General features: G+C 43.0%; 1 protein-coding gene across 1 annotated transcript in view; it reads left to right on the forward strand.

Annotated features, from left to right (window-relative positions):
• LOC110000085 (adenylate cyclase type 1-like) overlaps window positions 1-27,455 on the forward strand; it is a 50,316-nt gene that overhangs the window by 16,424 nt on the left and 6,437 nt on the right. The window contains exons 5-17 of the mRNA XM_020655265.2: window positions 4,052-4,179; window positions 6,745-6,903; window positions 8,545-8,686; window positions 9,787-9,942; window positions 13,076-13,270; window positions 14,457-14,554; window positions 14,759-14,843; window positions 15,925-16,014; window positions 18,737-19,014; window positions 19,128-19,254; window positions 21,389-21,505; window positions 25,673-25,819; window positions 26,893-26,991. Coding sequence (XP_020510921.2) covers window positions 4,052-4,179; window positions 6,745-6,903; window positions 8,545-8,686; window positions 9,787-9,942; window positions 13,076-13,270; window positions 14,457-14,554; window positions 14,759-14,843; window positions 15,925-16,014; window positions 18,737-19,014; window positions 19,128-19,254; window positions 21,389-21,505; window positions 25,673-25,819; window positions 26,893-26,991 — 1,821 coding nt within the window. The remainder of the gene's footprint in view (window positions 1-4,051; window positions 4,180-6,744; window positions 6,904-8,544; window positions 8,687-9,786; window positions 9,943-13,075; window positions 13,271-14,456; window positions 14,555-14,758; window positions 14,844-15,924; window positions 16,015-18,736; window positions 19,015-19,127; window positions 19,255-21,388; window positions 21,506-25,672; window positions 25,820-26,892; window positions 26,992-27,455) is intronic.

Here is a 27,455-nt window from a genome sequence, read left to right on the forward strand (position 1 = left end):
GTACTGCGGTTGTCTGCACTTTCACTTGGCCTTCTTTTTTAGCTTGGAGGGCAAGGGTTACTTGGTTCTTCCCCCCTCATATTTCTGCTCCAATTAACTATTATTAACCAAATGAAGTGGCTGATAACTAACAAATCAGATGGGTTATTTAAAGGGGCTATATGGAACTTTCAAAAATACTGCGTTTGTAGCGATACCGCATGGCCAGTAACCTGTTGCTCGCTCTCCCTCGCGTGCTCGTCATACGTGCTCGTACGTACACAAACGAGCATCATCATCGGCCGTGAAACACTGGATATTTACCGGCATAATGTTTACAGAGGAGATAAGTGGTCATACACGTGTGAAAGTCTGTGAAGGAGTCTGTGTGTCTGTATTCATTCTCCATCCTACAAACGACAGGCAGGCACTGGCTGAGAACGGGAGTGTGTGATGAGTTTGTCCGCCTTTGAGAGCTCCTTGGGCAGATAGAGGTGTGTGGAAGGCGGCCTCTGGCTGTAGCGGGAGTGTGTGATGAGTTTGTACTGTTGATCTCTGTAAGCAGAGCGGAGTGAGAAGGACAGTGAGAATGCACAATAAAATGTCACTTCATGGAGCTTTCGCAGAAAATACGACCCGGGGAAAAATTTGATACAGGCAACACAGATAGACAGTGAACATCTACTTTTTCACATCAGTTAACTGTTCGCTTATTAATGGGCGATAAAAAAATGATTTATACATGTAAAAAGTTGCATATAGCCCCTTTAAAAAAGATTAGCAGATTGTTTAATTTTTCTCATGACATGATATATTCAATTCAACCTTTTTCGTATTGTCAATTACTTTCACACTCAATGCCACATGCCTGAATTCTTCCTCTACCGGGTCAAAAAATCCCTTCAGACTGTTTACTCTTGCTTTCTGCACACAATCAAATACAAATACACACACACAAATTCATGCACAAAAGTCACATGATCAGCAGGATTATCCCTCTTGACTTCATTCTGCATCTCAGCAATCAGTCATGGCTTAACACAGACAGAGAGGCAGAGCGGGATACGAGGTGATAGGCTATGTATAGTGTGCTACAGCCATTATATGGAAATCTTGTGGTGGGGATAAAACGTGTGCATGTGTGTGAGAAGCTGCAGCTGCATCCTAATTGAGATTTATTCCCTGTCATGTTAGCAAGAGGGGAAAATCCACTTTCAAGCCGGCTCTGTCAGAGCTGCTGAGCCTGTCTGAGGGTGGTGTGCTTCACAACACATTTATTCCCCATGTGCGCGACCTGAACTCAACCAAAGCAGACATGCATTCAACTTAACCCTTACCTTAAATAAATACAGCAAAAATCCAGTATATCCTGTGTAAATGTCTGTCTGAGTCATGACTGGCTCAGACTGGTTGTGTTGTTGTCAGAGCCGTGTTTACATGGACTGGACGGCCTCCCCTTGTGTATAAAAGCTGTTTTAGTCAAGGACTAGAGAGAAGAAGAACATACTCGCTGATTATTTGGATGTCATGTGAGAGTTTTGAGATCACGGTCATTCTGTGTCAATTTACATGCAATGTGAATCTACGAGCTAACTAAAGAGCGCTAACATTAGCATGCTAACACAACAATACAGGCCAAAGGTAATTGCAGCTCGAGCAAAGGACAATTTAATCCGCTGCTTTTGCTGAATACCTTTGTGCAAGCCCAAGTGGAGAGGTTTTTTTAGGTGTGTCTCTGGAGGAGAGCGGAGGCGTCAGAATAGCAGAGGTGTCACCAAACAGCAGTTTGTTTTGGTTTCATGCTGGTGCTCAAGGGCGACATCTACTGGATCAAAAGGTTTCACATTCTTCCTTTAAATCTTCTGCAAACACAACCCTTCAATAGCTTTTTTAACTGTACAACAATGGATACTATGCATGTAATAGGACACATTTAGAAAGCATTTAAACTTATTTTGAATCCAAATTGAAACACAATTCATTCAATTGTTGCGAAAGTTTGCTGATGATGGGTTCAAACTCTGCATGTTTATATTTGGATATATTTATAAGATAATATAACTTCCATGATTCAATCACTGAAAAACTCCCACAGCAGCAGCTAACTGGCTGTAGACACCAAACATTCTGCCCCCAAATCAGCTGATTTTAAAATCCAAAATCTGAGTCTAAAACCACTTGCTGTCAGCTGATAACTTCTACCTCATTTAGTCCAAGCACACACACACTTAGACACACACTCACACAGACTCCACTCCTTTATCCCAACACTGGGATAATCATCCACGTTCTGAATTCTCATATCCTCCCACGCCTGAATCTTTCTGCTCCTGTGGGCAGAAAACCAGAGCACCCCGTCTCCTCTCCTCTCATCTCCGCCTCTTACCCTGCAGTTGTCATGAATCCTCTGTATTTGTGAGTGTGTGGATGTTTGTGTGTGTGTGCGTGTGTGTGTGTGTGTGTGTGTGTGTGTGTGTGTGTGTGTGTGTTTGTCACTCAGAGGTTGCCTGCAGGCTAAGCTTTGTAGGGTCTACCATCACGATTTTCTGATGACTGTGAATGACACAGTGCCAAACAGAAAACTGGTGTGCAGCTTCACTGAAGTAGTCTATTTGCATGCAACCAAACATACAGCTGTTAGTGCTTTCCTGCAGGTACACGTGTGTGTGTGCGTGTGTTCCCAGTGTTGTGATGCGTGTGCGATCATTGCAGAGAGTATGTGCACAGTGACAAATAGTTGATCTGTCTGGGAATGTGTGGGCGGGATTCTACTTCAAGAGCATGTTGTAGCAATTAGAGTTGGCCTCAACTACAAACACACACATGACTGCACGAGCACACACATCTGCAGATTTACATCATTCCAGATCAGCATCCAAGCTCATTCTGTACAGTCACATCATGTAACAGTAGAAAGCACACTTTTTCTTCAATGGGAGGAACTTTCAGCTCCTAAAAATAGAAACTGTACACCGATGTTCTTCTCCTACAGAGTTTTCAGCTGAGTTTTTCTTCAGCTTCAGTCTCTAGTCGTGAAAAAAAAAACACACTGAAGAAAGCAATTGTCCTGTCATACTTAGAAACTTCCCATAATGCCTTTGAACTCGATCCAGGGAATTGATAATATTAATATTTAAGATGGACTATGAAGTCTTCTTTTAAAAAAAAGACTAAGGTTGCAGGGGCGTGTCCAGACTTTTTTGACTTGGTGGCCCAACTGGGGCACTGACTTATGCAGGGGTCCAACTTCTGACAGGGCAAATAGCCAATCACAATTTAGGACTTTTGGGGTGGCACCTCGGGTGGCCAATCCGATTTCTTGGGGGGGCACCAAACAAATATGGAGGACAATGGACAGTTGGCGGCCCTATTGTGATATTTCTTGCGTGAGACTTCATAAAGTCTCTCGTGTCTTTACCATATTTCCACAAACTGCTTTTCTTTTTAATATTCCACCTGGTACGCAACATCTGGTTGACACATCCCGGCCTGCTCGCTCTCTTTGGCTATTATTAGGAGTATTCTTTCAGAGGCGGTCCGATCTAGAATCCTAAATATCAAACATGTCCGATATTCATGATTTGGGATCAGAGAGGCTTTGACTACATCAGGAGCAGTAAAATAATCGTTTTGACACCACACACTTTTTTGGACAAATAATATGTTGCGGGCAAAGCTTCGGCCACGCCCCCATGATCGTTAGCGGGGGGGGGGGTAAAATCGTCTAGTGTGTAGCCAGCCTAAGAACTATGACCATGCTGGCAGCTCTGAAAAAAGCTTTTGTGTGCTTTGTCCTAACACCGAAGCAAAAGATGTTTTATCTTGTGTGCACGCTAGCATTTGCGCTTTGTACTTTAAAAAAAAAGTTAGTTCAATATAATCTGAATGTTGTAACTTTGCAGGTATCCAATGATTCCTTTTTTGTTCCTCCCAGCTGCTCTTTCCTGTCTTTCTTGTCGTCGTGGTAACTAATGAACCACATTTCTGTATCGCTGATACTGTCCATCTGATGGTAAAAACAGGCTTCTTTCCTTTGATCGCCTCTCTCCGTTTCTCTTTTTTGTGTCTGTAGGAGAATCACTGCAGGCGGATTAAGATCCTGGGGGACTGTTACTACTGCGTGTCGGGACTGACCCAACCCAAAGCTGACCACGCCCACTGCTGTGTGGAGATGGGACTGGACATGATTGACACCATCGCGTGAGTCACATGCACTCTGAAAGAGCCACACATCATCATCATCATCTTTTCTGCACACACAGTGCTCTGATACCTCGGATGATGAATCAGCGAGGGAACATCTTGGCCGAACCATTTCGCCTCAGTGTGTCTAGCCAATAAACGCGAACGGACGCAGTTGACTATTCGCCGCCATTTATTGTGTTTTGCAACGGTCCAATGCCCTGCTCAAAGCACGCTGGACACGTTCAGCTTTTTATCCCTCATTATGTGAAAATCAGGCATACGAAGGAAAACGGTAATGCGCTGTAAAGTAAATCAATCTTGTGGTTTGCTTGTTTGTTAGAAAGAAACAAATAAAAGGATCGCCGAGTGGGCGCCACAACTTTAGTCGGCCTAGACAAGGCTTAACAGGGGCGTGAATATCCGCCTTCAACTTGTAATATGTAAAGTACGAGGCAATAAAAGGGAAGCTTTGTTTAAACTTTATTTCAGTTATTTTGATGAGCTCAATCTGAGTTGAGCAGTCATGAGTCGTTTGCAGATTGTCTCTGCATCTCGCAGCTTTCTCTCACACCGTCACACAACCGACCGCTTACTCAACATGACGGGCACACACATGAGCAGAAACTCATGATGATGTGGGAGGAGTTAAGCAGCAATAACTTGTGTGTTTGAAAACAGCAGTGTTGGAAATATTGATTCAAACTTTCATATGTTGATCATAGATAAAATTTGTAAACCAGCACTCACACGGAATTTCAGTTTGTGGGAAAAGAAAAACAATTGGTGACACATATGACCTTGAATCCTCCCCTGACAGCATGTTCCTACACACACACACACACACACACACACACACACACACACACACACATTTCCTTTTCCTTGTGTATACACTCACCTGTCATGTTCCCTTCCTCTACGCTCTGTCTGCGTGGATGGATGCTGTTGTAGGAGTCGTTTATCTCAGAGGACAGGGGCTGCCATACACACTCATCCCTCTGTGTGTGTGTGTGTGTGTGTTTTTGGGAGAGACATCCCTCCTTCAGCCTGACGGGCAGACCACATTTTCTTTACCCCCACCCTGTAAACACACACGAAAACGTTGTCTGAAGTGGCCGACCTTTTGCTGGTGACGATGAGGTTTGTGTGGTGATTTAGAGGAGAAGCTTTGGAAAAGTCCTGCTTTATCTCCTGTGTACGACACACACAACACAGGGAGGGAAAGGTGGTCTGCACATCTACCTGTTAACACACACACACACACACACACACACACGTACTGTAGGGACACATACTGTAGCTGCAGGCATGCAAACATTGTAGATTGTAAAAGTCACTGTCACTCAGGAGGTCAGAATGAAGCAGATCTGCCATAAATCATAAGGATTACATCTGTTTGTTTTTGTTACTTATACGTCGAAAAGATTTAAAATCATTCTAAAGAACAAAAGGAACCTAGAAACTACTTTGTGGGCTGTGATGACGCTCAGAAAGGAAACAATTGAATCAAGCTGATTTTGTCTCTGACGCTCGCTAGCGTCAGAGACGCAGATGCTGTTAGGACGCAGATGCTGTTAGATGCAGATGCAGATGCTGTTAGGACACGGTGTACGCTCAAGAAAGTTTAAAAAAAGATCAACAATGTTCAGGGAATAACATTAACTATAGCAATACATTTGCTCCAAGGGCACAGTGATTGGTTTAAGAAGAATGCCAAGCTAACTATGCTAACTAGGCTAAAGGCTCCAAGGAGATTTACTTTACTTTTTGCGGTGTGTCCATCTCTGCCGCTACCTGTCCGCCCCCGTCTGCATTTTTTCGGCCGATTCGAAATTGAATCTGCAACGGTCAGCATCGGCGCAGTTAGTGAGAGGAATCACTCTGATTGGCTGTTCAGCTAAGCGAATCAGTGCAGGAGAAGAATAACGGAAGTGACAAAAGCAAATAAACGACTTTAACTTTTTTATCAGACATTATTCTCCATTAGAAGTACCTATACTGGGAGTGGTGAGTGACAGCGGTGAGAAAATGGTCTTCTCGTATCATAACAACGGACTACCGCACACCTGCTGGCATGGAGAGTTATTTCCTCTCACACATGCACAGAACGTTCATGGTGGTTGGTCATCGGCTGTAGTCTTAGCGGTGTGTTTAAGACACCATTAGTGCTTGGTGTGTCAGGGCCTTAAGGTTTCGGCTCCAGGGGTAATTTGGGTTTCAGGTCATTCTGCTGTCAAGCTTTTTCTCTTCACACAAGAGTCGCCATGTTTGAATCCAAACAACAAAATCGAGGGATTTAAATTAGCAAACAGCTTGATTTTTCCCCAAAAGACATCATCATGAAGTGTTTTTCATTAAATCCTAAATGTGTACAGTAACTCCATAGAGTGGCGTGCAGCTTAAATGTGACATAGATGGAGATGGGTTCAAATCTGTGACAAACTTTATGAGATCATGTTAACTGTTGAACAAACAAAGAAAGACGTGGGGAGGATTCTTAAACTTCTTGGCCTTTCTCCCCCCTCTCTTCTCCCCTCCCCTCCACCCCTTCTCCTCCTCTCCACCCCTCTCCCCCTGCAGGTCGGTGGTGGAGGCAACAGAGGTGGATCTGAATATGCGTGTGGGCCTGCACACCGGACGCGTGCTGTGTGGCGTGCTGGGCCTCAGGAAATGGCAGTATGACGTCTGGTCAAACGATGTCACGTTGGCAAATGTGATGGAGGCCGGAGGGCTGCCTGGGTCAGTGTTGACTCTTACACCCACTGAAAGTGGACCCTGAGCGCCCACAGTGCAAACACAACACAAACTTACTCTGACACATAGTAAGCCAGCAACAAAAAATACAGACGCGTGAGTGTGTGCATGCCATCAAATAAGTAACTCTATTATGTTTACTGTGTGCAAACCCAGATTACCAATGATTAGGTAAGGATGTTGTTATTTGAATCTGCAGATCACAGGAGTAGTGTGTCTACCTCTGCCTTTTCTAGATGTGTTTTCTACAAATCTCAACTAAGAAATGGCAAACCAGCCAATCAGAGTTTCGTTATAAAAACAGAACAACATCCCAGAATTTAACAGGGAGCTCTACATACACACACAGTCAGACATGCGCACACACACAGCGCTGCACTCCCCTCGCTGACTCAGCTGATCCCGTCTTGCCTCTGTAATGCTTCTGTTCCTACCTTTGAAGACGGTACAGAGGGGGGATCACTTCATCCGCCCATGGGGCCCACGCAACATTTAGATTGACGGTGATAAGTCACTTGGGCGTAAATATAGTCGCTTGAAACGGCAGTCTGAATAGTGCTATAGAATGAAAAACATTTTTTTTTTTTTTTTTTATGAAAAAAAGATGATGTTGTTCAGATGCAGCCGTGTGAGGTTTTAATCTGTTTTTGGACGACAATGAGGTTTAAAGGCTCAGTATGAAAATCCTGCCACCAGGGGGCTCTCAATCGATACAATCACACAAAATGACGTTGAGGCAGGGAATCATGGGTGTTCTCTTTGCTACTCCGAACAGACATTTTTATCACAGCAGCTCATACAGCAACAGTATGGCAGCTTTCAGCAGCAGGTTTTTGATGTAACAGCCGGCGTTTCCATGGCAACGGTAAACTTGTCGTATTTGTTATGGCAGCCGCAACTGTTACAACTAAGAAAATTACTGTTGGAAAGATTTGAAGTAATGGAAGTACTCAACTACAAAAAAATATATAACACAGGTTTAGTCCATTTTTAATTACTTCAGATATTTTAATTTAAACATTTGAATAAAATTCAACATATTGTCGATTAATGGCGCAGAAATTTAAGCCATGCAAGGCTTTTTTTGCATCAGCAGTCAGTTGGATGAATTCACTGCTGGCTTTAATCGTTTGACGCGCTTTGATAATTATGGTTGAATGATAAAAAATTGTGTCGTCTTTAAAGAAGTCGCCTTATCTCACATTCAGTCGTAAAAAGCCATTTGGATTAAATTACTCCGCCTTGATGCAGCTTTGCTCATTTTCTGAAAAAAAAAAGGACGGTAACAGCAATTTGAAATAAGGGCGGACCGACCACATTAAATTAATGTCACTTTATTATAGAGAACTCAAAAGCAGTAGCAAGCCCATTTGCATTTAAAAAGTGTTGAAACGAGGTCACATCGTTGGCTCAATTTGGTCTCGTTTCAAGTGAAGTAATAAGATTTTAGGACTCGTTAGCAGATTAAATGAGTTGTTAGAAGGAAAATGTCTTTGCTGAATTTTGAGCAGGCTGAGGCGCTGTGAGGATGATAAAAATAATGAGGATGATAATGATTTGAGACCTGAAAGTGCCAGTCTTTTATCGCTAACCGCCTTGTGTCCTCTGTTCTGCTTATGCTCCCAGCAAGGTGCACATCACACGGACCACCTTGGAGTGTCTGAACGGGGACTACGAGGTGGAGCCGGGCTTCGGGCACGAGAGACACGCCTTCCTTCAGAAACACCACATAGAGACATATTTCATCGTGCCATCACACAGACGCAAAGTACGCCCAGACCTTCCTTCCTTTTCTTTTTTTTTGTGTGCATGCATTTGTCTCTCCGTGTTACAATAGCTAATCCTTTGAAGCAGAGAGGGAGGCAGGCTGTGTGTTAAGCTGGCATCCACATGGGTAGTATTACTTTCTCACACCAACTCTAAAATGCTCTGAGTAGACACAGTCTCCGCTCTGGTTTCACATGGAAACTGCAGCTGAATAGTCGTGCAAACACAGGCTTACAAATATAAGCATTTGAAATGTCCACGTTTTCTGATGAAACACGACGACTGTTAAAAAAATCCTGCTGTGACTGACTTAATTTCCAAGCACGAGAAAATTCTCCAAAGCACATTAAAATGGATTCTCCTGTCCCCCCCCCATCCCTAACTGGATAATGACAGAAAGTGGATTTCAGCCTCCACAATAGTGAACGGGATGATTGTAGGGTTAAAAAGGGTTTGAAAATGACAGGGTTTACCATTTAATTTTTAGAAGCTTTGAAGTTCTTGGAAAACAACTGCATGCAATGGAGTCTTCGGAGAGTAGACATTTCTACAAAACATCCCTGTTTTAGGTTTAAGTCTTTCCAGGAAATATGAACAACATTCTCAACATGTATTATCTTCTTATTTAAACAAAAAAAGAAAAAAAAAAGAAAAAAAAAAAAAACTGAATTGCTTTAAGTAAATAGCATGTTATCCATAATTAAAGGATAATATGTAACTTTGACACCTAGTGTTTAAAATGGGTACTGCAGTCCAAATTCAAAACTTTAGAGAGCTTTCACCCCCCTCCCACTCCTCTCTAGAGTCCATGCTCACACAAGTTGCCATGTGGTGGACACTGAAGCTTCAGTGTTTAGCCAGCTCTGCATCGGTCTGTAAACCTTTCTGCGTTCTCACCTCTCCATTTTTCAAAAGCATCTCCAATATTGATCCTAGTTTGAGCACGTTTCTGCTCGTGGCGCTTATTAGAAACATGCAGAGGATTTTTAGGTCGGGTACAAATCATCTTCATTGCAAAAAAAGTGTGTACTTCACCACACTTCATTTTCAATCAGCTTTTTCCTTTCATTTTAACCTCATTATTTCTGTTCTTGTTTCCAGATCTTTCCAGGACTCATTCTGTCAGACATCAAACCAGCCAAGAGGATGAAGTTCAAGACCGTGTGCTACCTGCTGGTGCAGCTGATGCACTGCAGGAAGATGTTCAAAGCAGAGATCCCCTTTTCCAACGTCATGACCTGCGAGGATGACGACAAGGTATTTGCGCCCCTCTCTGATATTTCAACATGTGTGACGAGATATTTTTTTTTCTTTAAGCGTTTTTATTATGCATGTGAGAAGCAGCACTGTACAGTACAGAGAAGGTAAGAAAATATCTGGGTCATGCAGCGGGGAAAATCCTTTTAATGGGTTTGAACGTGCATTTATGATGGAGTGAAATCCTGCATGGATTTCTAATCTGCTACACGCGCGCACACACACACACACACACACACACACACACACACACACACACACACACTCACACACACACACACACACACACTGTAAAGCTGTAATCTGTATTTCTAGATTTTGCAGCGTCATTAATACTACAGTACAGTGAGTTACATCTACATGTTGACAAGCCTGAGGAATAGATATTATGAGCGTCTTCATTACAAGCTCTTAAAGTCTCTGCTCTTAACCCCTTTATGAAAAGAAACGTGCATATCGACTTTATTTTTTTATGGTCGTTCACCAAGTTTTTCAAGATATGATATTGGTATTTATTTCTAATAAAGGGATTAAAAATTTGTTTCATAATAGGGAATAATTCATAGAAATACAACGTCCCCAAACAGAAGAAAGGCATGTTAATATTTCTTAAACGTTGGCAAGGCGCTCCGTCTTTGTAGTTTTGTCAGTGATTTCTAAAGACGCACATGATCGACCCTCATTGTCCCCTGATCAGTTAGTGAACCAAGATGACACATCAGAAAACTACTTATCCATAGTTTAGATCCAAATCCTGCATCTAAATTAAGTCTTATGATCTTACTCTCAGCCCTAAATGTAAGTCTGCTTCTGTTTCCCTGCAAACATATTTCAGCATCTAACTCATGTTGACATCACTGTGAGCTTCTTTGCGTGTCTTTAGCGAGCATATTTTGGCTGTAAAAACCTCGGTGACACTGCAGTTAGCTCACAGAGCTGCTCAGTTGGTATTTGGCGGTTGACGATTGGTGTCGTCATGGCGTCACAGGGTCCAGGCTCACACAAATTGCCAGCAAGCTGTAATCCCCGTGACTGTGTGAGCTTGGGCCAGGCTTTAGTATACATGATTCTGATGACGTTGCATTATGAGCGCTGGTAATCACCTGCAGCTCGGTATCGTCTGTGCTAATAGCATTAAGCACATTGTTGCACGATTATGCAAGTAGCCAAAAACCTGAGCATTGTGACACGTTTTGTAACAGAATTATGACACTTTGAAGTGTTTCATACCCCGTATAGTAAGCACACATGTAAAAATATTTATAAAACATGTAGTAAGAAAAGAAAGTGCTTTCAGAGCAGTCCTGTTATTTGACAATTTTTTTTACATATTATTCTACATACTGCCTTTATTGCTGAAGTGAGACAGGAAATGTTGGAAGGAAAGCCTGGGTAAGACCAACAGCAAAGAGCCAAGACTGAATATGAATCAAGCGGGATCCTCCAGTCTTGAAAAATGAAGCCAATGCAGAAGTGCAAAATCCTGCAGTTCCCTGAGTGTCCACTTGAGGCTGGCTGCAGGAACACCAGAAGTCACATACACACCCATTAAAAAAAACTGTTTTTACACCTTAAATAAACATGTTTACAGCCTGGTACAAAAATTGAGTTTATGAACGATACATGTTATCCATAGTTAGCCGCGTGTCTGACATGATTGACAGGTGGGCGCGATGTAACGGTTTCTCAAGAGACTTAAAACCCGCCTCAGCTCCAGCTCTCAGCCTGACGTTGGGTTGACCCCTTTAAAAGAGATATAGCACATACAACAGCATGCATTGGGAGCTCACAGTCTGTCCTTGTTAAAGAACACAACGTGATATTTTTTAATAGAAGTCTGGATCAAATCTAAGATCTTCTGCTCTGTAGAGTTTGTTGCAGCATGATTACGGTTATTTTCAACTCGGGCCTTATTTAACTCGTTTATGGTATCACGACGTCTGAGTTTGAAGAAAAGCGTCTCCACAGGAAGCAGCCACAGGACCTATGCAAACTCCATTAAAACCTCCCCACCAAAATAAAAGCAATTACTGTAAATCACACAATAACATCTCTACCACTGAGGATTCCACCCACACATCTTATTTTCTGATTAACCTCGTCCTGAAGCTACTTCAGTATGGTGTGTCATTAGTGTTAGATTAACTCGCTGCTGAAATGAATACTATATATAAAACTTCATATCATCTGAGAGCAAATCACAGAGCTCACTTCAGGAACAACATGTGAAGTGAAATGAGACGCTGTGTAAAATATAGATATATTTATATATTGTTTTTCTCTTGCACTAGTTTGGTTACGTCTGCCATCGCTCTGACCTCATGTAAACAAAAGTGACAGCGTGGCAAAATGACGTCAAACGGAGGAGAAACCGACGCACAGCGTGACGTTTAAAGAACAAAACTCTGTTTTCCTCGTCTTCACATAAACACCTTAAACAGAGTTTCTGGAAATCTTCCTCCTGGAAGGAGTTTTCCAAAAGGTGCGTTTTCAGCCTACAGTGTGGACTGTGCTGCATTCAGGTGCTCCTCGGAGAGTCCCATTTTCCAAGTTTGGTAGTCGTTCTTTGGAGTTCTGTGTGTTCACCTGATTTCAGTTTAGAGAGTGAGAATGTTGTCACAACAGCAACAAACAGTGTGGATGCTCGGAAAGCAAAAAGTTGTTGTACAATACATGATTTCATAAAAAGTATCTTAACATTAACAAAACTTTTGTTTTTCTAACTTGTGAGCTATGGGACACTCCTGAATTTCCCCCAGGGGATGAATAAAGTATTTATCCATCTATCTATCTATCTATATTTTGCCCCCCATGTGATGATGAATATGACTTCAAGTCAGCAAACACGGCACATGAGTGTGCTGCATTCATGTAGTGTCGGACACATTGGAAAAACTAGTGTCAAAAGTCTAAAACAAAACACTTTTTAAAACATGTTTGTTTGGTTTAGATGAAGGTCACACTCTCATCAATTTCTCCTTCAAAAGGCTTCCTGTACAAACTTTGTTATTTTTTTAAGGTTTGCTTAATGTGTGATATCTAGATGACTTTACCTACTTAACCTTACCACGTCACCGGACAGGCCGACCTTTGCAGACACTGATTGTTTTGTCTTTTTGCGGCGTCTTGACAGCGGCGAGCCCTGCGGACCGCCTCAGAGAAGCTGAGGAGTCGGACGTCCTTCTCAGCCGCCGCCGTGCAGCACTCACCGGGAACACGAGTCAACCGCTACATCGGGCGGCTCATCGAAGCGAGACAGACCGAGTCCGAGACAACAGACCTGAACTTCATCACCCTGTTCTACAGGAGCGGAGACAGGGAGCGCCGGGTGAGCATGCACGCAGGGACTCAGTATCATGAGCTTGAACAAACAGACGAGTAACAAATGTGGACTTTTCCTCATTACACATAAAGTAAGAAGCTTCGTGACTGCAGCTTCTCCCTCCCTCTCTTTCTCTCACATGCACACCCTACATAGTCTCTAATTCTCTTTCTCCCTCTCTCCCACGCCTGTTGTCTATGATGTCTGTGTGAGTCTGTGTGTGTGTGTCTGTGTGTGTGCCTGTGTGTGTATGAGGAATATCCACCCACACTCTCAGGAGGGTGTGCAGATAATGATTTGGGAACGTCTGAGCTGCACATGTGATATCTTCTTCTATGTGTGCGTGGGTAGAGCCATGAAGGAGACACAGAACAGGGACTTGTTTGTATGTGTGTGTGTGTGTGAGTATGTGTGTGTGTGTTAGTGTCAGTATCTGCCTCTTCATCGATGCAATCTAGACATTCAAGCCGGGAAAAGAATTAAGACTTAGAATCGTATGAAAAACAAGTTAATTTGGTGCAGTGGTAGCCTGGAGGTTGGTGTGTACCCTCCATGCACAGAGGATATGATCCTGGAGGCAGGTGGCCCAGCTTTGAATGCACAGGTCAGACTCGAACCTGGGCCGCCCGCTTGGAGGACTATAGTCACCGTACTGTACATGGGACGTGGTCTAGCCCACAGCTCCCAAAAAACAACATGGAAAAAAAAACCCGGCTATTTTTGATGTGTGTGTTCCTCTTACTGAGAAGGATGACTGAGAAAGGAAATTCGGTGTTTTGGTGCTCCTTACAGTTTAATCCCGATGTAGCCCTCGCTCTCTTTTTGGTTTGTTTACCAGCTGACAGATTGTTTTCTGTAAGCGAGGATGTTAAAACACACTTCAGTTTTGTAACAGAAAAGTTAACAACCGTGCTGTTGGTGTTTATCTGTTGCTGCCGCTCTGTGAAAGTTTACTGTTCAAAAATAAAATAATGGTCTCACATTCACAATTTCACAAATGTGCATTCAGCGTGAAAGCAGGGACAAATCTTCCCCCCACCTACCCCTAACTACACCCACTCAAACAGCTGATAGGATGGAGGGAGGGATGGATGGATGCCTCTCATGTTGACATTCTCTCTCTCTCTCTCTCTCTCTCTCTCTCTCTCTCTCTCTCTCTCTCTCTCTCTCTCTCTCTTTTGTTCCTCCTCAGTATCACCAGGTGTACGACGACCATTTCATCAGCGCTGTGGTTCTCTCTCTGATCCTCTCTGCTCTGTTTGGCCTTATCTATTTGCTAATGATCCCACAGTAAGTATACACACACACACACACACACACACACACACACACACACACACACACACACACACACACACAAGTGCAATGTGCCCATTCGTCCAGCGTAATTGGATCGATCTGGCTGGGCTGTAGTGAGACAATTAAAGAGGAAAGTGTTGTTGGAATACAGGGAAAGCCCTCCTTCACTCTCTCGTCTCTCCTCTGCTCTCTCAGAGGGATGCTGGTGCTGCTGCTGCTGGTGCTGTGTGTGTGTTTCCACGTGGCCTGTGTCATGTACCTTCATCTCACCAGTGTTCAGGTAGGACTCTCACACCTCCTCCTGCAGGATTTCTGCACACACACACATTAGTCCCCTGCGCAACACAAACAGCTTCAACACAGCTTAGACAGAGGCTAAACACATCTGGATCATGCTTTGGCAGGTTTGTATTGATACACTCTTTGACTTTTATACTTTGAATAGACTACTGGACATTCAGTGCATCACAAGGAGGAATATCAGAGCAAAGCATTGAGTAGAGTATTAGGACATGCCCACCCTGACAGCGCACTCAAATTTCCCTGCAACTGCAAACAGAGCTGGTCAATCAAAGGAGAGTGGGCACGTAGCTAGGGGGGGCCTTAAAGAGACAGTAGCTCAAATGAACTCTTTCAGGAAGAGGCTGAAATGAGGGATTTTTCTGGTGCCAGTATCAGATAAATAAGACGGTTTTTGAGCTACACATCTCATAACGCTACTCAATAGGTGTCCCAGATTTAATGGTAAAAGTGAGGACAATAGACCTCCTTTAAAGATTACATCTGTGGTCAAATTATCCTTAATCCTGGTTTTAAAAAGTCCCATACAAGTCAAATGCTCCAGTTTTTAGGCGACTCTGTTCAGACCAAGAGGAGGAGGCACAACACCTGTTTTATTTGATCTAGTGTATAGCCTTGCAAAGACTTTTCTCTCCATTTCTCTGTGATGAAAGTTAAAGTAACTAAATCGTTTAATGCTGAGAACAAGCGATCAGTGGATGTTGATTCCTTCACAGCACGGTTTAGATTTTGTCTGTAAAAACACAGCTTCAGATGTTAACTATCACATACTAACCCCAGACTAACTGTGAAGTCATCTTCACTCTTTGACACCATCTTTTCCCTCTCTCTGTTTATATAACTCTCATGCTACATTGAACTGTCATCATATCCTTTAAGCGGCTCCTGCACATAATGAGCCCCACCTCTCGTGTCATTTCCACTCCTGGCTAATGATGTGTTCAAAAAGCTATTGAGGTAGATAAACAGGTGCTTCATTTACTCTCTTGTTCTGTTTCTAACTGCTTCCCCACCTCTTCTTCTTCTTCTTCTTCTACTTCTTCTCTTTCCTCCCATTGTAGTGCCAGCCGGGCTGCCTCACCATCCACATCCGAACAGTGCTGTCTGTCTTCCTCGCTCTGCTGACCTACTCTGTAACCCAGGCGTGTGTGGTAGGTCTGTCTTTAAGATCCCAAACCGGGATTTCATGAGTGTAATGATTACTTGGTTACACAGTATGTTTGTACTTTGAGTATATAATCAGGGGTGTGTCCAGAGGGGTCGGGGGTCACATGGGCCCCCCTTGAAATCTGTTTGGCCACCCCAAAAATCATTAACTGTGGTTGGCTATTTGCCCTGTCAGAGGCGGGACTAATAAACACTGACTATTGAGGGTAGCTAAAGGCTGCTGGTAGCTCTCTTCACATATCAATGACGCATATTTTCTTCATTTTTTACTTTGCACATCTATTTCACTAGACAGGTGCATAAGAAGGTAATGTAAAGCACACTTTCTTTATAGAATTGAACTTACAGGCAATTTCTTTTGGGGACCAAAACGTCACCAATGTATGTATTTTTGCAAGTAACAATGTTTAGGAGTTCACAGTAGAAGCTGCATTAAAAGTAGAACTTCCTGTAGTGCTACTTCATGTCATTAAAAGTCTGAGGAGATACAGAGTGCTGTGAGCTGAGGTCGGAGCCTCCATTAAAAACATCAAATAAATCAACATTACTGATGTCAATGTTTTAACCTTAATATGCTTAAAAAAACAGATATTAGTGTGCACATAAACACTGAATGAAGTGTCAAAAGAATCTGGGTTTAGTAGTGATATCACCACACAATGGCCTAAAAATCTTGCACAATAGTAATGATAGTAAAAGTAGCGTTAGAACTGATTGTAGTCAAAGCTCTGGAGATAGATGAGTAAGAAGCAGTGTCATCATTTGGTGGTTCATCCTGCACACTCCGCTGTTGTTACAGAGTCTCTGCAGCACTGGAGTTGGCAGATTAATGCCATAACGGCTGAGCAGATGGTGCTGTGGGCCTCTGAAGAATAAAACAGTTATTGTTCGAGTGTAAAATATCCATTAAGATATTTTAAATGCAAATTGGTCGGCGTCAGCGTCAGCCCTGTGTGTGTGTCAAACGGGACACAATAAAGCAAAGGTGAAGCAGGCAGCAGAGAGGGTTGTTTCTGCTAGCTTCAGCCTCTGAGAGTTTTAATTATTGGTTAATCAAACTTGTGTGTGTGTTTGTCGGTGTGTGTGTGCGTGTGTGTGTATGTGTGTGTGTGTGAGTGTGAGTGTGTGTGTGTGTGTGTGTGTGTGTGTGTGTGTGTGTGTGTTTTTTTTTCTGGGAGTGTGTTAGAATTTTAATTAAGTCTGCAAAATGTCCAAGATCAGCCAGCGAAACAGGAGCCGACAGAAATGCTTTTGATCTTTTTTTGGAAAAGGAAGTCACAAACTAGAAGTAATTGAATTATAATTGATAGAAATAATATTAAGAACACTTCAGCCGTGCGAGCAGCTCTCTGAAACTACACTGAGCACAACAGAAGGAGAACCAACGGACTCTCCAAACCAGCGGAAGACTTTCTCTGGCCTAAAAGGCAAAATGATGACAAACGAATCAACTAGAAGAGGCATATTATCGCTTGAATTATTTGCAGAATCTGACTTGTCTGCCGCTCTCCGTCTTACAGAAACTCGCTGGTGCAATAAGAAGTTAGGCCTGGGTGAAGTGTGGAGGAAGGAGGGGAGGGGGGAGCTGAGGGAGGAAGGAGGTGTGAACAAAGAGATAACTTGTTTTGGTCTGAAAATCTCCTTTGAAAGTCACACAGTAGGACTTTGACTTTAATACCTAAAGTTGAAATGACTCATGGATGTGATTCCTCCTGTGTTTGTGTGCTGGCGGTGCATGTTCTTCAAAATTGTGGTACGCTTCTAACTGCTCAATTAAGGGCAAAGCAAACAATGTTGTGTTGCCGGTATGATCCGGTTTCGATAAGTGCTTTGTGTCTGTGTGCGTCCGTAATGAAGACCGTAACTAGCTGGGATTTCAAAGTGGTCAGGAGCTCGGTGGTCAAAATGAGAAAATCTTGCCACATGTGTGTCCTATTGTCACACCTATTTCTACTTTCGACCTTATTTCTCTCCCGCTCTCTCTCTCCGCCTCTCTCTTTCTTTCCTTCTGTTTGTTCTCCTACATGTGGTGGTCAGGTTTGAGTGAGTTACTGCGCTTACGTATATGCTCTGTGCCTGTCACTAAAACTTTCTCATGACCCCCCCCCCAAAGTCAATCAATATTGAGATTCAGTTTAAAGGTCCAATCAGTAAGATGTGTAGTGACTGAAATGATAAAGTGATCTTACTATATGATCAGACATTAAGGAAACATGCTATGTTGAAGTGCTGGCTTCTCTGACAACAACGCAGCAGCCAGTATGTCCTCCTTCTAACTTTAGATTCTGGTCCTGAATGCTCTGGATTTATTTGGACCAGAGAAGGTAGGCGGTTTTCAGGAGACCCCCAAACACGGCCGTTTTGGACGCCCCTCGGTTTTCCAGATATGAGAGCAGTTATCAGGTCAACCCAACAGGTGTTGCAGCGATGGAAGCGGGCAAGAGAACTGGTTCAGATAGAAGTGATTGTACCCGACCTAAAAAGCCTCTGCATGTTTCTAATAAGCTCCACGAGCAGAAACGTGCTCAAACTAGGATCAATATTGGAGATGCTTTTGAAAAATGGAGAGAGGTTAGAACACAGAAAGGTTTACAGAACGATGCAGAGCTGGCTAAACACTGAAGCTTCAGTGTCTGCAACACGGAAGCCATCTTTAATCCATTTAGTAACCATCTTCACTTTTATTTCTTCCATCCCTTCCTCCAGGTTGGATGTGTTCCTTGGGGCAGATTTGGGACAAACTCCAGCCTCTCTGTGGATGACGCTCCTGCAGATGCTCTTCCTGAGGTCGGACCTCCCAACAGCACGCTGGCAGACAGAGCTTGTACCAACATGGCGTATGCGCTGCTGTCCTGTGTGGCCGCCACCCTCACTGTTGTCCCCTACCTCCGAGTGTCCTCGCTTCCTAAGATCGTCCTGCTCTTCCTCCTCTCTGTCACCTACACCGTCGTGATGGAGACTAGTGGCTATCGGCAAGCTGTGGGGTGAGACTGTAGTGATATCATGTCTGATTTATGGTTTAATTCATGTTTCTTCTGAGAAAATAAAGTATAAAGAACCAAACAACCTTTTCTTTTTGTGTGTGTGTGTGTTTCAGAGGAGGGTTTCTCCACACGCGTGGGTATGATCCTGTGTTGGCGGTCTTGCTGTTTTCTGCAGCTCTGGCTCTGCATTCGAGGCAGCTGGACCTGAAGCTGCGGCTCGACTATCTCTGGGCCACTCGGGTATGTACCTTTAACTTGAAGCACAAATGTAACCTCTTGTTTTTTTTTTTTTGTACATTTAGGCTGTGGTTGTAAATCTTCCAATCAAGTTTAAAGTTATTCTGAGTGGAGTGGATGTCTTCACCTCGAGTTGTGGAGAACATAATCTATGATCTATGATTGAGAGGTTTGTGGTTTGTTCCTCAGCTTTATGAGTATGTCTGAGATACTAATGTAATGATTTGGATGTTTACCAACGCAGTAAGAGCATTTGCGCTTTGGCACGGTACACTTCATGCAAGAGCACGAGCACGGGTACACAACGTGGACAACCTTTATTATGGAGAAATCCCGGAGTGTTCTGGCTGTATCTGACTAACATGACTCAAAATAAGACACAAAGTCAGTAAAATATCTGTCATGTTCTCTGTGTTGTTCTCTGATGTGCAGACGCGGACCCGACCATGTGTCCCTTCCCCCCCAACTCCGCCTGTCTTGTCATCTAAGCACGCTTCATGATCATGTAAAGCCATGCATGTGTTGTATTATGACCTTATGTTGAAGAGGTAACCGTGCTCAGGCCCGGTTAGTCCTGGAGCAGTGTGAGTGCAGACCAGAGGGGGAATGGGGAGGGGGGATCAATTGCTCTTAAGCACAGTACGGGACAACTTTACCTAGTGTGAGTAGAGTAATGTTGAGTAGCATACCTTTGCTATGAGTTGTTCTTGGGAGCCTCCGAGTGAGCTGATGTGAGCAAACCTTTAAGACTCAAAGTGTCTCGTTTTTTTAGACACAAAGTATCACCAACTCAAAGTTTTCTTTCTTTTTTTTCTGTAATAAGAGAGATGCAACCGTCCCTGTCTGGGTTCTTCCAATAAATGGACTCCCAAGCATCAATGTGCACCAAGTTTTTATTTTAACTTATTGTGTTATTATTGTGTCATGCTACGAGACCCCATGAATATAAAGAGACCAAAGACCAAAAGTAGACTCGTAATGATAATAATACTAACAACCATCCTGATGTTTCTTCCCGGCTTCAGAGACTAAAGTAGACATCTTATAAACATTGAAAATAAAAATAAATACAAACGACGCACCACTATAAAACTGAACATTGAGTTAGAGCGATCTTAACAAGTTCAGGTCCTCAGCTGAAGGATGAAAAGAGGCCTTCTTTCTCCGTCTGATTTAAAAACATTCAGCACGGCGACAGGTTTTGTGTTTATGCAAATGAACATGTTTGTGATGAGTCACATTTCCATCTGTGTTCTCTTTATCATGACAAAATAAAAAAAACCTGTCATGCACGGACGACAACAGAATGAAACCGTTTGTAGTTTGAATCCTTTTGTCACTGGAGCTTGAAAAACATCAACATAGTTCATTTGTTTAGTTTTAATATTTGTACTCTTGGCTCCTTTTTTTCCTCTCTGGTCTCTTTTTCATGATATGCCGTCTTGTAAACGTGTTTGGTGCTCGGCATTCTTTTTTAAATATTACACAATAATTCAAAAAAAGTAAAGCTGCACGGTGGTCTAGTGGTTAGCGCTGTTGCCTAACAGCCAGGAGATTCCTGGTTTGAATCCCCAGACAGTGTGGCTGGTTGTCTGTCTTTATGTGAGCCCTGTGATTGACTGTCCAGGGTGTAACCCCGCCTCTCGTCCAATGACAGCTGCTGGGATCCACTCCATCCTTCCCCCCGTGACCCTGAATAAGAAAAGCCGTACAGATACTGAATGGATGGATAATATTTTAGAATAATAGATCAGATTTTTGCAGTTTTCTTGCTCTTGTGTTTGAGATGAATTAATTTCCCCCCAGCTGTGTGTAATCATCGTAGAAAGCTGAGCTAATAAATTAAAATGTGTTTCATGATGAGGGGAGGATTTATTTTTGTGTAAACACAGTTTAATATCATGCACATTTTCTCCAGGATGTGTTTGCATGCTCAGTCTTGTTCAGTCTCAGCGGATCATGAGAGTGTTTGTGTTTCTATTTTTAGAATGACAGTGAACGTTTGTCTTGTTTGCAAATCATTATCTCCCTCTAGTGATAAGAAGCAGTAATTACACCTGAACTCTGAGCCACATTAGAGGTTCAGGTTTGGCTCACCTCTCTGTCTCGCCCTGTGTGTCCTGTGTCTTGTCTCCAGGCGGAGGAGGAGAGAGGCGACATGGAGAAAGTGAAGCTGGACAATAAGAGGATCCTGTTCAACCTGCTGCCGGCTCATGTGGCTCAGCACTTCCTCATGTCGAACCCCAGGAACATGGTGAGCATCCGCAGTTTAAAGAGGAAACGCCTGTGAAGACTTGAAGATTTGTAGATCAGAAGAGTCCCAGACACCTTGTTTAAAAGTGGGTCAGTCCTGAGTGAAAAGTCAATGTTGTTAAGTTGCCATTATCCGTGGTTATGAACGTTTTATCACTCTCTTTAAAGGACTCATTAACCACTGACCCTTTAATGAATTTAACAACGACTTTTCCCCCTCAGAGTTTTACTTTTCAATAACTTTAATAAAGCCTGGAGAGGTGAAATTAAACAATATCAGTTAATATTACGGGAAAAATTAAACCTTTGTGCTAATTAAAAACCCTTTAAAGACATGTTAGTACGAGATAATATGTGCTTTAAGTCCTCTGTGTTTACAGCAGTAACCTGGACAACATGCCAGTGTGCTGTTTGTGCACACACACTTGTGTGGAAGAATGTGTAACTTTTTGATCCAGTAGATGTTGCCATTGAACATTGAACCAAAACAAACTGCTGTTTGACACCAGCAATTAGATTTGCAACCATAATTAAGCCCAAGCGGCAGACAAAATTGTTCTTTTCTCGAGCTGCGACCCTGAGGCAGGACATGGCGTATAAAGAATGGCAGGGAAATGGTGGGCGAAGCAACAGAGTCAGCTGTTCTAGGGGTTAACCTCGGTCATGCACCAATCACAGGATCTAAATGTCACCACCCCCTCCCACTCGCTTGAGGTGAATCCACCTGATCATATCCTCCACCGTTCTCATATCAGCAGATTCAGAAAAATACTTGGGGTCTGTCAGGAGAAACTCCGGATGAAGTCTGAGTGAAAAATGTGTCTGTTTGCGTTCACACATGCAGTAGTGCCCCCCAACACCCTCGAGAACATCAGGAGTTCATCAGGAGTTTTTGCAAGTGTGAACAAGGCTGAAGCTGTCAGAAGATGACAGGACATTTACTCTCGGCATCAAAAAAGCCTTTTTACACATTGATGTTGATATCAGTTCCAGCTGAATATCAGATGTTTTTTCTCATAGAAGAACAAGTTTGATGAATTGATTTCATAAAAAGAAATGCCCCACATGTGCCTGAAGTGTTGATGTGGGAAAACATCTCAGCTGTTTGGGGACAATGGCTCTGCTTCCCTCAGCTTGTGTTGATGGTGTTAAAGTGGAAGTGTGAGCTGACAGCCCTGCGTGTTTCTGTATCCACTGATTGATGAACATCCCCTCCACTGATCTCAGTTCCTTCCTCGTCCCCGCTCCTCCATTTTTCAGGAAGTGATGAAAACATACATCCTTTCAGGAAATTCACGAGCTCTCGGGAGGACAGGCTCGGTTTGTAAACACTGAAGCTGTGTCCACGTTCTTTATGCTACATCCTTCTAGTGTCAACATTTCACATGCTGGATGTCAATGTGTCATGCAACAGTCCCCAGTGTAACTTCAACACAGACAGAAACACCAAGCAAATGCCTCTGCACACTGTCTCCGAACCGTTTGTCCTTCATTGGGGTTTTTTGCGAATCTATTTTCTGCATTTTCTCGCAGTTTTTGTGTGTGTGTGTGTGTGTGTGTGTGTGTGTGTGTGTGTGTGTGTGTTGTTTGTGTGTGTGTGTGTCCCTACCTCAAACATGCTGCCAGGTGAACGTATGTTGAAGTAATCCCAGGATGAGTCTGCAGAGGGCGATAAGCGGCTCGTCCTGCATACCATACGATAGTCCCCCAATATGACACCAACAATTTCATGAGACGATTTCAAGCCTCACAGTGCTCAACTCCCATTACTGTAGGGCAGCCCTCCCCTGGCAGCCCTGCAGCGTTCTGCCCCCCCAGGAGGCTTCCAGAGAGCTAGCCAATCAGATAAAAGTGGGCATGTGGGGAGGGGGGTGGGCCTTAAAGAAACAGCACATGTAGGCAGATGCTTGAGATAAATAAGAATCATGCAAAGCTCCTCTTAAGGTTTCACAGGCGGACAACATGAAAGTTTAAAATGAGGAGAATATGGGATCTTCAAGACAAACTCAGGCGTGTTTGGGCCTCAAACTGTTGTCGGTCGAGGAGGAGACCAACTTTGTGTGTGAAGAGTTTAAATTTTGACTAGACTTTTAATGTAAGTAGACATCAAAAGAAAGCTGAAAACATCAACATGTACCATTAGAATTATGTTGAAAAAAATCAATGTGACAGGCTGAGAAGAAGAATACACCACATTGGAGGGAAGTATTTTCATGGTGCAATAATTCACCCAGATGAGACACTAGACAACCCCAGGCTTTGGCATCACAGATGACTGTGGGGATGACTGGATGTGTCATTGGTGTTGATCTTTTTTCAGGGTCGACTTTATTCATTTTGATAAAGAGATAAAGTAGGATAGGGTGTAAAACCCTTGAAACAATCGTTGGGCCGTGCATCAGAGGCTGCAGAGATCGTCCGATGCTGAGACTAGTAAACAAAGAGGGCAGGAAGTCAGGAAGGAAGTTTCCGGCACATTGATGACCCCCCGTCGGAGCTGCAATGTATAGAAAGGCTTCCTCTCTTTCCTCTGGGCTAAAGTTCACTCACACACTGTGTTCATAACACAGCACAGTGGGACTCTGCTGCCTGCAACTCAAGATTCACTGCCTGCAACTCGATGATTAGAAAATGTGTTTTTATCACATGTGGAATGACAGAAGTGTCCTGCGAGTAAAACACATTTGTCTGCAGATTTTAACCAAAAGAGTTGACGGAGCACCTCAAACTCTTCAGTCTTAAATCTGATCCTGCAGCTGCAACATATGTGACCTTTATCTACGTCTGAATCACAATAACGAGGAGGACCATGTAGTACGTGCAAAGAATTAGTTTAAAAACTAAAGAAACAAGGCTTTGCTGATCGATGTACAGATGAAGGATGCAGTCTTCCATGTGTTCAGTTGTCTGGACTCATGAAATGTGCAAAACTTATCGTTCATAAAATGAGATTTCAGTGGGAAACACTGACTTTCAGGGAAAGGAAATTATGTTGTGGTGTTGCTTCCATCAGTGAAGACATATTAAACGTCATGTGGAGATATTCAGCAGTAAATTAATGGTACACAATAAGTATTGGTGCTCACTGTGGGCAAAACAATACGATTAAAGCTCTGACTCCATTAAAGAATCAAAATCAAAACAACCTCAGTGCGGGACTTGCGGGAAAGGAGCCACAGGTGGGATTCGATCCTGGGCCGCCCGCTCCGAGGACTATGGCCTCTCTCTCTCTCTCTCTCTCTCTCTCTCTCTCTCTCTCTCTCTCTCCACACATTGCCTGTGTCTCTTCAGCTGTCCTTTCCAAATGAAGGCAAAAGGAGAAGGTAGTTGAACTTAAAACAGAAGCTTAATATCATTTACCTCCATTGCAGGCCAGCGGGGAAATGGGGAGGCGGAGGCAATCGTGCTTAAGCACAGTATGGGACAACTGAGCCTCGTTTGAGTGCGCCCTAAATCGTCTCAATATCTGACTTTGCGACTCTTAAAACAAGTTTTCATTCACATTTTTGAAAATGTGGATTATGACAACTGGCATTGCTATATATGTTTTTGATAAATCGATTGGAATTTTTCCGTATTTATATCAATTTTTAATTGTATTGTGAGGTATTATTCCATCCCTACTGCTTATTAAAATGATGGTATGGTTAGCAACCTAATTATTGAACTACCAATCCACCCATCAAACTTCCCACAGATCTCTCGTCTCTCCGTGGTGGCTAATCAAATTACTTTTACAAGAAACTTTTTCCAGCTCCTCCTTGGGAATCCCGGGGCCGTCCAAACCAGATGACATAGATTATCCTTCCAGCATCTTCTGGGGTCTACCCCAGGGTCTCACACATACCTTGAAAACCTCCAAAGGGAGGAGCCCCAGATTCATCCTGATCAGAAACCAAAACCACTTAAGTCGGCGCTCCTCCAAACTCCCTCTGGTTAAACAAGCTTTTCACACAAATGGTCTTCTTCAGCAGGTGGAGTTAAACCTCAGTTGTGTTATTACAGGAGGAGGCCTACCGATACACCACCTAATTGTTTTCATTTGACTAAATCTACAAATTTAACGTCATGTGGCAACACTTGGTTTAAAAGTTCCCACAGGGGCATTCTTTCCAACGTCTTAAAACCCTCAGATCAGAGATTTGACATATTTTTTCCTTCTCTTTAGGACTTGTACTACCAGTCCTACGCTCAGGTCGGAGTGTTGTTCGCCTCCATCGCCAACTTCAACGACTTCTACATCGAGCTGGACGGGAACAACATGGGCGTCGAGTGTCTCCGGCTGCTCAATGAGATCATCGCCGACTTTGATGAGGTCAGTAAACTCATCATCCCGTCGTAAATCTGTGTTTATTTTAAATAGTTTTTCCTGCAGGTTTTGTGTCTTCCCTTTGGGAGAAATTTGAGGGAAACTCTGCAGCTCGGTAATGTCATCTCCAAGGATGACACTGCGGTCATGACTGTCGGTTTTCAAAAACACTGTTTATTGAAGCAACGTGATAAGCAACGGTTGTGGTTGGGAAAGTTCTGCAAAATGGGCGATTACTCACAGATGACTTTGGCCTGAGTGCGTCTGTAATCAGCAGCATGAAGCATCAAAGATGACACTGTGGCCGTTACTTGGATGGACCATGAAAAAATGGTCAATTTTTTATTGCATTTTTATTTGTTTACCAAAGCTATCGATGATTTATATGAACTTAGACTCACAATTTGACTATTTTGATTTGAAATTTGTAGGAAACAGTAATGATGCAAAAACCCAAATCTTTAGGAGGTAGTGAAGACTACTTGAAATAAAAGCATGGACGAGCCTTTCTGGGTCTCTTTTTTTCAGTCCTAAAAATCGTTTTACACTTAATTTAAGCCCCATTCACCTGACAGGTCCAGATACACATTTTAAGATTTTCAAGATATATATATTTTTTTAGATTTTTATTTTTATTTTTTTACTTTAATGGAGGGATACGACAGTGGATAGAGTCGGAGTAGGGAAAGAGTAGGGAATGACATGCAGGAAAGGAGCAACAGGTGGGATTTGAACCTGGGCGTCCCGCTTGGAGGACCATAGCCTCTGTTCATGGGGCGCGCGCACTACACTAAAAATATTAGTGTAAACAATAACTGCTAATGAAGCAGGCGCCAAAAATGAGATATATCAACTAATTTAGATATAGACATCTCATTTCAAGACACTCAACAAGTACATTTGACTTCCTGCACTGGCATTTATGTCTTAATATACGATGTGTACCTAGACTTGTCGGGCGGATTTGGTTTAAAATAAGTATAATAAGATATTTTTGACAGGAAATGAGGCAAACCCAAACTTCTAAGATTTGAGTTTTTGCAGTGTTAACGCTTATTTCTTCTTCTGTCTCCTTCCAGCTGATGGACAAAGATTGCTACAGGGATATCGAGAAAATCAAGACCATTGGCAGCACGTACATGGCTGCTGTAGGGCTGGTTCCTACAACTGCCTCCAAGGTACACGCATGCAGCAGCTATTTTTAGTCCCCGCATGAGTTTGCAGAGTATTAGGTTTTCAAAACAGTTCAGATTGCACTATTTCAAGAGATTTTTTTCTCTGGCTGTTGATATTTAGAAAGCTGTCACATTTCACTCCACAAATCCTCCGTGATGGATTATGGACTTCTATGGTGTCAGCATGTTCCACATTCATGAAGTTTCTTTGCTAAAATCCTGCAAAGCGGATAAACAAAAGAGGCCTCTCTTCTAAACTTTATGTGAACATAACTCCCGGTCTTACTTTAAACTTTGGGAAGGAAACCTTGTGCGTGATTTTGCTGGCATGGAGACTTACACCGAACAAAAGAGGACCTGGATCCAGAAGGATCATACAGTTTACAAGAGCGGGTACAGGGAGATCTCATCTGTCACAAAAGCTTCAGCTGATATCGCCCATATGTGAATTCCTTAACAATCTTAGA

This window comes from Labrus bergylta, chromosome 6 (genome assembly GCF_963930695.1).
Source record: "Labrus bergylta chromosome 6, fLabBer1.1, whole genome shotgun sequence".
NCBI lineage: Eukaryota > Metazoa > Chordata > Actinopteri > Labriformes > Labridae > Labrus > Labrus bergylta.